Raw genomic sequence first — 13,364 nt, 5'->3', positions numbered from 1 at the left:
AAACAGAGCATAAAATGGATCATTCAATCACTGATTATAAGGTGTTTGACAACAGCATGGAAAGGATTCGAACGAAGACATAAAACATTTTTCTTAATCTTTCACTTGATCTAGTCTGTTTAATATTGTCTTCCTGCAACAGCTCAACTTGTCAGACTTCAGAACAGGACTTCTCCCTGAGCAAGACTTGTTAGACGCAATAACAAATAGACCGGATCAAGTGAAAGGTAAAGGAAAGCGTTTTATTTCTTTGTATGAATTCTTTCTATAATGTTGTCAGAAACAATCAATAAAACAATAAAAACAATCGGAGCCTGTCAGTGACGAAAAAAGCTCTTTCAGTGGACGTAACTCTGAAGATTACATGGCAGCCTGTTTTGCAGCTGCCAACTGCAGCCCTCTCGCTCAATAATGGACCAATTTCAAAAGCTGTTGTTCCCATTAATCGTTTACACACAAAAACATGGGAAATAGGGTCATGTCTAAAAACTACCTAAAAAAATTCCTCTAAGGAGCTGATGCCAGTAATTGTTTGGCATTTTTAATCGGTTATCAAAAAGTTACTAAAACAGCTTGTTTTTTTCTTTTGTTCTCTTTTCTAAGGCTGTATTTACATCTTGCAGCAAGCCAAATTTCCCATGTGAGACATTAACTGCGTGTTTCTGAGCTGTATGTGAGAGTACAAAAAGTCTATGTAAAAAATAAGTGTATGTAAACCAATTCAGTGTCACTGAGCACCATGCTCTGCAAATACACTTCTCCTTCATGACCTGTACCACCCAAAAGACTTAAACCCGCTGGACCTCCTTTAGCCTCATGTCTGGTCGTTATTAATAGAACTAGATAGAAAACACACAAAAGCCATGTCCTTTTACAAATGTACCCTGGCCTGCCTCCTGTGCTGTCAGTGTCTCAGTCTGAGGGAGAATAAAGAGTCGAGGGCCTTTTGACATGGCGGAGGTGAGAAGACTGGAGAGTCTGTACTGTACAATGATGAGACAGCAAAAACAGCTCAATGAATAGATGTGGATTTAAAGGATTTTTTTTACAAAGCGCTGTTTGAATTGAGCCCATTCTTGTACGAGGAATGAAAAAAAAAAAAAAAAAAAAAGAGGTCAGCCAGACAGAGGAAAGGACAGAACGAGACGTGGAATAAATGTCGAAACTTAAACCTGTGATTTCAAGTTCAGCAGAAAGAACAGAAGAAATGATTTAATGCTCATTATTATTTGAATTATGGGTCATTTGTGAGCTTTAACTATTATGTGAGGTTTAGTCAAGAAAAAAATGGGTGGAGATGTGAATAAGCCTTAACTTGTATTAGTGTGGGTCTCTACACAGATGTATCAGTCAGCACAGACTGCCTTAATGACAAACTTTAATATTAAAGTTTTATAACAATCCTGTCGATTTCTGTATTTCGTCTCCTTTAACAGCATACTGTGACTACAAAGTTACATTTTCACCTCCTGTTCTGTTACTGCTATATTCATTGTGTCATTTTGCTATTGTTGCTGTTTATATATTGTGTGTTTGTTGACTATTTTGTTTTTTGTCTCCTTTTTGGAAATTATTAAGCCCAGTCACCCCAAGAGAATATTAGTATTTCACGTTTCTACAAATCATGTCAATGTTTCTTAAGTGGTATAGTATGTGAGCTGACTTCTAACATCATCGGGAGGTGGAGGGGATGGTGGATGATGCGATAAGCTGCAGACCACTGTTGGAGACCAACAAACAAAAAAATCTGTTTTTTTCCCCAACAAGTCATCGCCATGTTTCCAGCAGATTTTTAGCCACAAAACTTGGGTGTTTTTTAGTTACCCATTGCTGCTTTTTCAGCAGGGATTGTGCCGCAAAAAACAGGTATTATAAGCCAAAACATGATCTTTTCCTAACCATAACCAAGTGGTTTGTGCCTTAAACTAACCACACATTAATACCAGCATTGAAAAGAAGCTTCAATATATCTGCTACATCATAATGTGCAAATGCAATGTATTTGTGGTTTGCAGAAACGTACAATGCCAACATTTTTTTTTTTTTTTACATTTGGGTTGTAATATCGGTATGACTGCACAGCAATTTCACTTTTCCTGGTAGAAAATGAAATACTCACACACTGATGTCCTATTTCCAAATTTTCTTTTATTCTTAATGGGCTGGTTTTGACCTAGAGACCATTTGTGATTGACATATTATCATGTCCATGTAGAGTGAAAGAAATGTTGAGTATAAGACAGCAGTGTGATCAGAGTGCAGTTCTCTGTTTGACCACTGAAGGGCGCTCTAACACAGCATGCCGAGAAGGTCCTACAACAACCTCACCTGTGGCCGTTTTCAACTGTTCAAGTGAGACTGGTTAAGGTTGGGAAAACATGCTCTCTGTCATCAGTATTAGCTTATATTTAACACAAAAAAGTTGGGAACAATTCCTTCTTATGTAAGTCTGTAGAGAGAAAACATTTTTGAAACGTATCCAGAGAAGGAGCTTGCTTTGTGCTGAGAGACCTGACTGGGTCGATGGGGAGGACCAGCATTTTCAGCTGCAGCTTAAAGCACTGGTAGTTTTTCAATGTGAGAGACAGCCAGTTAGATCTAGTTAAAACGACACCAGATGTGTACATGAAGCTACTTTTTTGTAGCATGTCTTGTCCTGCAATATTGAGTCAGTGAGGCAAACAATGAACCTGGAACACATTGTACCCGACACATCGTCTCGTCTCTACAAAGAGCTCAACATTTAACAATTACATTATGACTAATATTATGTCTGTGAATACACACATGGTTTTTCAGTTCCTTGTATGCAACATCATCCCATAATGCAATAAATATTTGTCTACGTAATATGTCACTGAAGAAATACAACAACCAATTTCTAACCCTAATGTGAAGGTAGACGATATGATTCAAATACACAGTTTCCACATATAAAATACAAGTTCAACCTTTAAAAAAACAAAACATAAAAATGGTTTCTCTTTTCTTCTCTGTTAACTTAAATCTGAAAAATATCAACAGCGTGGTGCAGATACCATGCTCTGATTCAGGGACACATTTGGTGTTGATCCTTAAAATGGTATTTTCATTAACATATCACTCTGAACATCAAGTGTGTATCTGAGGAAATAAATTTAAGAATTTAATTTTCAGTGACGAACAATGTCACACAAAAAAAACTTAAATATAACAGTGATGTGTCCTTCAAACAAGTTTTTGGTGAACATCCTTTAAAATGAAACAAAGTAAAAATAGATATAATACTGGGCCAGAGAGGTTTGCTCAAGCTTTTCGACTTACTTTCAAGTTTCATTATCTTAGAATTTTACACCGTAGGATAAGTATGTTCAGGTTACACACCACATTGGCATTGTAAAGGATTTAAGTTGTAATATTAAATGACTATTCGCATGTGTCCAACAAACAATTATTTAGTTCAGCCAACAAATTGGGAAAAAAAGAAATAATTCATTTGAATTAAACTAAATATTTTAACATTTTTAAGCACATAATGCATTACCAGCTTTAATTTGACATGGACAAACTCCAGAGGCCTACTTTGTTAGAAAGTCATTTGTATTATTTTTTTCTAAAGAAATGTAAATGTATTTTCTTTTCTGAAAAGAAGAGGATTTTAAGGGGCAAAACGTCCTAACCTTGGGCTAACAAAGACACGTGTGAATTGAGCATACAGCAAAGACCCTTCTAGAGAAAGACGGTGAGACAAAAAGGTATAAAACATACTAAATGAAGGGGAGAAAAAAGGGCAGTGAGGTGAGAAAGAGGGATACTAAATGGACTTTAAGAAGAGCAGTTAAAACGGCTTAATTTCTGCGGTGAACAAAAAGGTCACTGACTGTTTTTCACGGGCACCCCCAGAGACACTGACACACATACACACGCACGCACTCACTCACTCACACACACACACACACACACCTGTCCCTGAGGAAAAGATCGATACGTACACACTGATACCACCGTGAGGAGAGAGTCCGCTCGATACGCACTCACACCACCGTGGGCAGAGGTACCGATCAATAAACACACACACATACAGGTGTCACCGCTACTATCTAAAGAGAGGCCAATCAATGCTCACACACTGATATACCTGTACCAATCAGCTGCTGTGTGCTCAGACTCACTCCCCTGTCTCTTTCACCCTTTTTAATACACTCCCCCCTCCTCATTTCTCTCTCCTCCCTTCCTTCTGAATCACTTACAACAACACACCTCTCCCCCTCTCCAGCTGTCTTCCCCTCTCTTGTCTCTGGTCCATACAGAGTACATTCCTCCTACGTAGGTGAATCATGTTGAATCTAATGTCACTTCTCTCTCCCATACAGCTGGCCAAAACATACCAAAAACGCACAGAGAAGTTGATTATTGATTTGGATTTGACTCATGTTCAGAGTTTTTCAAATTAAAAGGAGAAAAATTCTCACTTCAAACATCCCTGCTGTTTTCAGAGAGTCTACACTTCCTGCAGCAGCCATGGGGTGGCACTCTGGTCTTAAACCAGCGCAGCGGGCTCCTGACAGCACTAGCGGGGGGAAAAGTCACTGTGACTTGTGTGTGTTGTATGATTAAATGCACACATTCATGCATGATCTTTACATGCATTAATGCAGCCTGTGTACAGAGAGCAGGTCGCTCAACTTGCACTGCCCTTTCTGCCTTCACTGACCGCTCTCCATCCATCCATTCCCACTTCACTGCACTCCTCTTTTCTTGCCTTCTATGTATCCCTTTCTTCCATTTCTGTTTGTCTCCCTCTGCCCTCGCCTTCTTTCTCTTTCCTGTGCTGTTGGCTTGTAATCGGAAAAGTGGTTCTCTTCGCCTTTCCATCCTTTGTCAAAGATCTCTCCCGAAAAACACCACCACTGTTGAGTTCAAACACACTGTGTGGCACACTGAAAATGACAGAACTGACAAAAAAATCAATTTCGGTTTTCTATTAATTGATTAAAGCCTTTTAGCAAGCAGAAATGCCAATTGTTTGCTGATTTCATTTCCGAAATGTTCTGCTTTTCTCAGTAATTGTAGATTGAATACATTTAGGTCAGACTGTTGGTTGGACAACACAGCCAATTTGCAGATGTCACTTCTGACACTAGGAGCATGACATGAACATTTTTCACTAATTTCTGACATTTTATAGGCAAAACAACTAACTAAAAAAATCGACAGATTTGTCAATAATTGTAACAGATGCGGCCCTATGCTACATTTCTGTGTCAGTTTGTCTCTCTGGAATATTTTTGTACTCCTGTTATTGATTGGCTTTATGTAGAAAACATGACATCACCTTAAGGACATCCAATGGTCTTAAAGAACAGAAACAACCAGTATAGTTTTTTGGCATCGCTCAGAGTCCAAAAGCCATCTTCCCTCTACAGTCTCCATTTTGCACCAACAATCGACGATCAGAGAAAATCAAAAGCAGAGGAGGCAGAATACAATGAAATCACGAGAAATGTGATTTGTGTAAGAGGTGCAGACGACATCATAGCCATCAAAATCACCAACAAAAATGACTCAACCACACTCCCATCTCAGACTAAAGGTAGTAAGCTCACATCTGTTCTTTTGGGGTTGTTGAAAGGCATTCTGGGAAGTAAAGGAAAACATTTTTATCCCCAAAAACATCTAGAATGCATTACACATCATACCAGTGATATTTAAGGGTATTTGGGGGATTTTTTTGCATGTGTAGTCCTCAGTGACGAAGATAAGAAAACAAAGATGTAAGGAGGTAGGCAGATGTGGTCTGCAGAGGAATGACCCCACACTGCAAAGCTGTATGCAAAAGAAAGAAGTAAAACCAGGCTGTCTGTAGGCGTGTGTGTGGGTGAGCGAAAGAGAAAGAGAGACTGAGAAAGAGTTGTCGAAGTAAACCTGTTCTTCCAAGCAAATCTTGTTGTGTAAATATTACTGTTGTGTAAAAAAAAATCTCCTCAGAACCATATGACAGAGACAAGGTGAAAATGTTGTGGATAGCTTTTTACCCCATTTACTTCTCTCTATATATATTTGTAGAGGTGTGTGTGGGTATTTGTGTGTCCATGTGTGTCAGTATCTTACTTTCTCAGTAAATACCCCGGGGACTTTGTGGTCTATACTGTGCGGTTTGGAGGAGTTTGTTAGTTGAGGGCCAGGTGCAGGCAGACAACACATACACTCACGGAAGATAAACGGACCCGGCGCGCGCACACACACACACACACACACACTCTCTCTCTCTCTCCCTCTCTCTCTCACTCACACACACACACACACACACACGAAGGATAAATGGACCCAGTAGCAGGGAGGTCTGACAGAATGCCTTTTCACACCTGGCTGAGCCCAGCGGAAGGTGACAGAGTCACATCTCCCAAAGCAAACACACACACACCCACACCCACACCCACACACACACACACACACCTTCTCACATTGGGGAGTTCAGGGTCATAAGCAGCATCATGAATAAAATGAGGCTGTCTTAAACAGAAGGAGCCCTGTGTATGCAAGTGTGTTTGTGTCTGTGCGAGCCCCTAACCCCCATGCCAGTTTGGATCTGTAACGACCTTCTGTTCCCGGTGCTTAAATGGCTTAAATACTTCAATTAGACCTGGGTCACAATCCTCCACCCGTTAAAGCACGCCGTCACATACAACACACACACGGAAACACACAAAAAATGGTGGTTTCATCATCTTGCGAGGGGACCAAAGGATTTTTTTGGTGCTCTTTCATCAGCATCTTCTCCTCTCGTCTGTGATTCAAAGTTTTACAATAAAACATCCCCCGCCAACACATGAGCAAGTATTAAACTTAACTCCCATCCTCTCTGCCAGCGTCTCCCCTGGAACTTCTCTGTCCTGTTCCCTCCTCCTCCTCCTCCTCCTCCTCCCTCCGTCTCTCCCGCCGTGCTACCCTAGCGCTAACGATGCTGCCTTTTCATTAGACAGCCCCTGCTAATTAATCTCCATAGAGGAGAGTGACAGACCTCCCCCAACACATACGCACACACACACAAAGTGCACGCCAAGATATATGCAAACACACACTCTTCTTCCCTCTCTCTCTCTCGCTCCCTCGTCCCGAGTGGCGTTGGCAGCCCATTTCATGCTTTATCACGTCTTTTAATTGACAAACAAGCTGCTCTTTTCTCTTAGGCTGAGGTCTATATCACCCCCTCGCTCAGATGCACACACACTCGCACACACACTTACTCACTCACACACACACAAATACATACATAAAGAGCCAAGAAAACTAGTTATCTTCTCAGATTTTGGACACACACACACACACATGCACACACACACAAATAAGCAAATGCATCCCCGCTGACATATGACCCATGTGACTGTCACACAGTTTTGTACTCTTTGACACATTGTTCCTCCTCGCACACACATACACACACACACACCCGCACACAGACATGCACACACACAGAGCTACGGATGTCACATGTGCACTTAGGTTGAAAATTTAAAAAAAAAAAGTTAAAAAAAGTAAAGGTTCCCATCACTCAGGGCACTTCCTTAATCTTATGAGATGGTTTTTTTCCTGCAATGGTTCACTCATCAGCTGCAGGGCGAGGTCGATACCAATCACAACTGACTTATTGATTTTGAGTGATCGTGTGACATCTTTGGCTTTCTGATAATCGCAGAAAATACTTTTTTTTAACCTACAAATTGCCTGGTTCTTGTCATATTGCTCAAATTACTGTCAAGGTCTGGATGATTTTGATGGATACTGACAGATACTACAGGGAGCATAAGGAGATAGTGACATGACCGTAGTCTCCCAAGACCCTGGAGATATCAGTGTTTAGCATTTGGTTTCATAAATACAACCTACAGTATACCCACTAATGCAATGTTTCTCACACTGGGGTACGGGTACCACTAGGGGAATTTGGGGTACTGCAGCAGTACGTGAGATATTTTCAAACAAAAAATATCAGTCATGGATAATTCCTAAAATAAATGGACTGTAATAAAGCACAGCCTCTACAATCCAGCACTTCTATTTATATTTTCTTCTTGCAAGTGGACCATATTCTATAAATTAAAACAGAGTGAATAATTAAAAAGTCTCCTTTGCAAGGTCATTTTCTACAAGAGTTGAGTTAAGAAATTAAAATCGTTGGATCTGCTTTTGGTTAAGCATTTTCTGTAGAGTAAGATTTGAAATATTTCTGTTCTGATGAGGGAGGTTCTGCATGAAAAAGATTTAAGAAGTGTCCCCGGCTGTAAGTGGGTCAGGGTGAGTGTGCTGCTGGCTTAGTCGCCCCCTCCACCACCACCACCTTGTTCTTTTACATTTCTCTGCTTTTAATTGGGACTCTGAGCAGAACTACTGAGTCCACTGGGATTCTGCTAAATTTGACATAGGTTGGGTACAAACTGTTACTACACTCTACATACTTAAAACTAGTACACTTTAACATAGTATAAAGGTAAACTTGATGGTATGTAAAATGCATGTGCATCATTTGCCATCTGTATATAATGAGGCTTTCACATTAAAGCCTTCGTCTTTAGCTCCTTTGCTCTGCTGCATAAATACACACTTTTTATCATGGAGACACACCTTAGTGATATGACCTGTGTAGTTTTCTATGTACCTGCTTTTGTTCTCTGTTTCAGGAAGCTCCCAATTAACTCTTCCTGTCCAATCAGTGGTACCTGATCCACCAACAAAAGGCCCGTCATCCACCTCACCCTCACTCTCTCGGCCAGCAGGAGCAGAGTCTTCATGACTTTGTTTGCTCCTTGTTTCATTTTTCATTCATTTAATAAACTGTTAGATTTAGCTTTTTTCAGTGTGGTGATGTGTCCAACACATTGTTTCGAAAATGTTCCCTAATCCGTTTCTTTCTATAATCTCCATAATAATTAGAAAAAAATACTGATGTGGTAGATAAATAGTGTAGGAAGTGGTGCCATATTTATTATAACTGCCCATGTTAGTGAATATTCAAACCTAAACTTAGTTGCTCCACTAAGACAGATGAAAATAGTGTCTATAAGAAACAAACGTCATTTAAACATTTATTGTGTGTTGTTTCATTTTAATTTTCTCTGACACCTACTAAATATCTGTCGCAACTGAGAAGCTACTATTAGCAGTGCTGATCAACAGTGATCAGTGAGTGTCCAGATACTAAAATACAAGGCTCAAAATGACTGCAACGTCAACGCTTCATCCAACAGGTATAGAACTGCACCTTTTTCTTCAGCTGTATTGACAAATGTATACCTATGTTACGTGTTCAACCAAAATACATGGGGCTTTTAATGGCCTCTTCATTCTGCAGGACACAGATTTATTTATGACATCCCCGTCTAGCATTCACATATGCCTACAGACTGATTATCCTGCTGGCAAAAAGTCTAAAAGTGCTCGGGTGAAAGTGTGAACAGCAGTAGTGTGGAGTTTGCTGACAGCGTAAGATACTCACTGTGATGTGATACTGTCTCCAGATCTCTGGACAAGCCTGAGGAGAGATAAAAACAACACTTGATATGGTCATCAACTATACACACAGATATACACACTTTGATGGAGGACATGAAACGAGCAACACAGATTTAAAAGAGGGGGAATAAAAACCTGTAGCATGTGTGTCTCAAAAATACATATTTTTCCTCTAGTTCTATTTATCAGTCTAGATTGTTTTGGTGTGAGTTGCTGAGTGTTGGAGATATTGGCCATAGAGATGTCTGCCTTCTCTCCAGTATAATAGAACTAGTTGGCACTCTGCTTGTGGTGCTCAAAGCGGCAAAAAAATTTGTTAGAAAAACTCAACAGCAATGTCTGTTTCCAGAAATCATGACCTGGTTACTCAGGATAATCCACAGACCTGATGAGCAGTTCATGTAGGAACTCTTTCCTCTCTTTCAAACTGCACCTACAACTGTAACACACACAAAAAGGAAGTGTGCATCTACTCGTGGACGAAAGGCTCGTGCTTATGAGATGTAAACCTTTATGGCGTCATCCTCAGCTGAGCTGTAATGTTAGCTAGCTCAGTGAAGCTAGGTGAGATAGCAGTAGATGCACGCTTCCTTCTGTGCAGTGATATAGTTGGCAGGTGTAGTTCAGTAGAGAGAAAATAGTTCCGACATGAAACTGCTCACACCAAGGTCCGTGGATCATCTTGAGCAAGCAGGTCATGATTTCTGGAAACAGGCATTGCTGTTGAGTTTTCCCAATGTAGTTCTTGGCGCTTTGAACACCACAAGCTGAGTGCCATCTAGTTACATTAAACCGGAGAGAAGGCAGACATGTCTATGGCCTCTATCTCCAACACTCAGCAACTCACAGTAAAACAATGTAGGTTGATAATAGCACTACAGGTAAGAGGAAAAATATGTATTTTTGATTTGGGGGTGAACTGTCTCTTCAATGCTGAGAGACACACATAGAATATTAAAGACACAATAAAGAAGAAACATTTAGGCAGACGCTGACTAACAAAGAGACGACAGAGTGCCAAAAGGAAACTGAAAAGTAGGCCATGGTGTCATTTGTTTGCCTGACTATTTAAATCTTTTCCTCTGTCTCTCACTGAATGTTTAACACCCTGATTTCTCAGCAACAGCCTGTTTTCCTTCCATGTGTCTCCCTGCAGTCAGTCACTCCAACAGTCAGTAAGTAAGGCAGTCAGTTGTTTTGTCCCGGTGTGGCTAAAGCATTATCTCCGGGGCTTCGCCACGCTGTTCCTTAAGCGTTCCGACATCCTTTCCCAACCGCCGCCACTTCCCACTGGGAAATTGAAAATGCCGCAGTCGCCGCAGGCAACAAGATTTATCTACTTACACACCTACTGAGTGAGAGAGACAGAGAGAGAATGAGAGAGAAGGAGAGGAAGATTTAAGCCTGTCCTGCGAGGAAGCCTATGTTTATTTTTCTCTTGCATACACTAAACAAGTTCTTATACAAATTTGCATGATATGCAAATTCTTGTCACATTAAAAAATGACTATTTGGCCCGAAAGTGCTTGTTCAAATCCTGACCTTTAAGCCTGTGAAGAAGGCTGGCCACTTTTTCTGGCTTAATCTGAGCTGTTTAGATTTGAATACAGAGATGGGTAAATATGTATTTCGATAGCTGTATCCTCCTCCACCTCTCATCTAGCTTTCTTTTCTTCAACAACCCCCCCTCCACCACACCCACACCAGCTCCCTCCCGTTTGCTCTCTCTCCCTCCAGACCGCCAGGGTAGTGTGTTGTTGTCGAGGGCGACAGGCGAGGCGAGCGACACACTCGCGCTCCGTCAACCGTCTGTCTTTAATGAGAGACACAGAAAGGCCCAGGGGACAGAGACCTGACTCTCTTTCTCTCTCAAACACACACACTAACACATACAGTATAATTTGTGAGTGTAAGGAAACAAAAGTTATGCGTTCCAAGAGAAGGGTAATTACAATACCACACAACTTTGCACTTCTGTTTGCTGCGGAAAACAATATGCAAAAGAGAGAGGAAGAACAAGATGAGCATGAGGATCCGGAGAAGAGGAGAGGAAGAATGGACAAGAGAGAGAGAGAGGTAGAGGGAGAGAAAAAAGGGGCGGTGTGTGTCCTGGTCTCCCCTCTCCCTCTGGTGTTCACCTGGTTACTCATCCATTACAGAGAGCACAGTACGTATGACTGACTGGCAGAGAGCGAGAGAGTGAAAGAGAGAGAGAGTGGGGGGGTGTAAGGTGGGGGAGACACAGGCAGCTCTTACATGCACACAGGGTTTTCCATTCTATGGCATTAGTGTAAATGGGCAAGGTAATGAACGTTGCGGTGGGATAATTGTCATTGATGGTCATTAGATTCATCCTTCAGTGCCAACACACACGCACACACACACACACACACACACACACACACACACACACACACACATATACACACATATACACACACACACACACACACACACACACACACACACACACACATACACATGCAAGCCCACAGCTGGAATATGCAGCATGGCAGAGACATAACTAAGCTGTAATTGCTGAAGTGTATCAATTAATGTGAACAGCAGCGTGTGCTGACCCCCGGTCACTCATTATTACTGAGAGAGAAAGTGGGGGAGACAGGGAGGAAAAAGAGGGGAAAAGGGAGAAAATGAGGGAGGAAGGGGAAGAAAAGAGGAGGTGATGGAGAGGAAATAAAAGTACTCCCACTATATTTCTGTTATAAATGGTGGTTGGCGCTTCATGTTTACATTCATCACTAACTGTTCTTACTACAAGCTGAAGCCCCCCCACACACACCATCTGTGGCCCTTTAGCTGTGCTCACTCTAACCGTAGCATGAAGTTAATTGAATTCAAAGCTTTCTTATTCCTGCAGTTCTTCATTCCTTCAATTTTACTTTAAGCAGTATGTCTTTATATCTTGACTGTCTATTTGCTTCTAGTACTGATTTAGTTATATTTCTAGGCTTTCCTATATGCATTTCACACATGCATATCATTATGTTTGACTGCATTACCCATGTGAAATTGCATGACATAGCACAGGTGAGTTATTTGGTTCCATTATAATGTGCTGATTTCACGCTACAACCTCCAGGGCTGAAAAATGACGCCAACACAAAAGTACCCAAATCTGCAGTTCCTCAAATGGCCACTTGAGACTGGCTCCAAGAACAAGTGAATCCTCATAGACCCCCATGTTAAAATTCCCAACTTTACAGCAGAAATAAACACGTTTACAGCCTAGTACAAAAAACACAGTTTAAGTCGCTATAGCTAATTTCCTGAATCCCCATTCATGATGTTCATGGGCTGAATTTTTATATTAGACACTGGTCTAAATGTTAACAAGGATTAAAGTTGTGCATAATTAAAGCATGGCCGCTTTGATTGAAAGGCAGGTGCCATCTGTTGACAAGTTGCTACCACAGCAGCAACAGTGGTCATTTAACCTGACCGTGGCATAACCCCAGAGTCACAGAGGTGTAGCCATAGCTGTCACTATTTCAGTGTGTTTTTAGTTCACGAAATTTAATTATAATATTTTGATTGTCTCAAAAAGTTTTGTTCAGCATTTGGTTGTACATAAAGACCCTCTGTGGAGTCAGATGTTAAGTTTTTCCAATAAGTACTTTTTTAGGCGTTTTTTGCCTTTATTGATAGAAAATCTGTAGACTGACTGACAGAAAAGGTGGGTACGTTCATTTTCTTTCGATGGTTTTGAGACTGTTTTTTGCTGGCAAAAATAAGCATTAGCAATAACCATAGCTGTAACCATGCTAACCATGCTAACCAGCTAGTAGCTAGCATCCACCCCCAAAAAATGGCTAAAATGCCACACTCAAGACTTTACAAAAAGAGTCAAAAAACCA

General features: G+C 40.9%; 1 protein-coding gene across 1 annotated transcript in view; it reads right to left on the bottom strand.

Moving 5' to 3' along the window:
• zcchc7 (zinc finger, CCHC domain containing 7) overlaps positions 1–13,364 on the bottom strand; it is a 61,859-nt gene that overhangs the window by 12,134 nt on the left and 36,361 nt on the right. The window contains exon 7 of the mRNA XM_050045645.1: positions 9,473–9,508. Coding sequence (XP_049901602.1) covers positions 9,473–9,508 — 36 coding nt within the window. The remainder of the gene's footprint in view (positions 1–9,472; positions 9,509–13,364) is intronic.

This window comes from Epinephelus moara, chromosome 5 (genome assembly GCF_006386435.1).
Source record: "Epinephelus moara isolate mb chromosome 5, YSFRI_EMoa_1.0, whole genome shotgun sequence".
In the NCBI taxonomy this organism is placed as follows: domain Eukaryota; kingdom Metazoa; phylum Chordata; class Actinopteri; order Perciformes; family Serranidae; genus Epinephelus; species Epinephelus moara.
The sequence above is the reverse complement of the archived record's forward strand: the minus strand, read 5'-3'. Positions and strand labels throughout refer to the sequence as shown.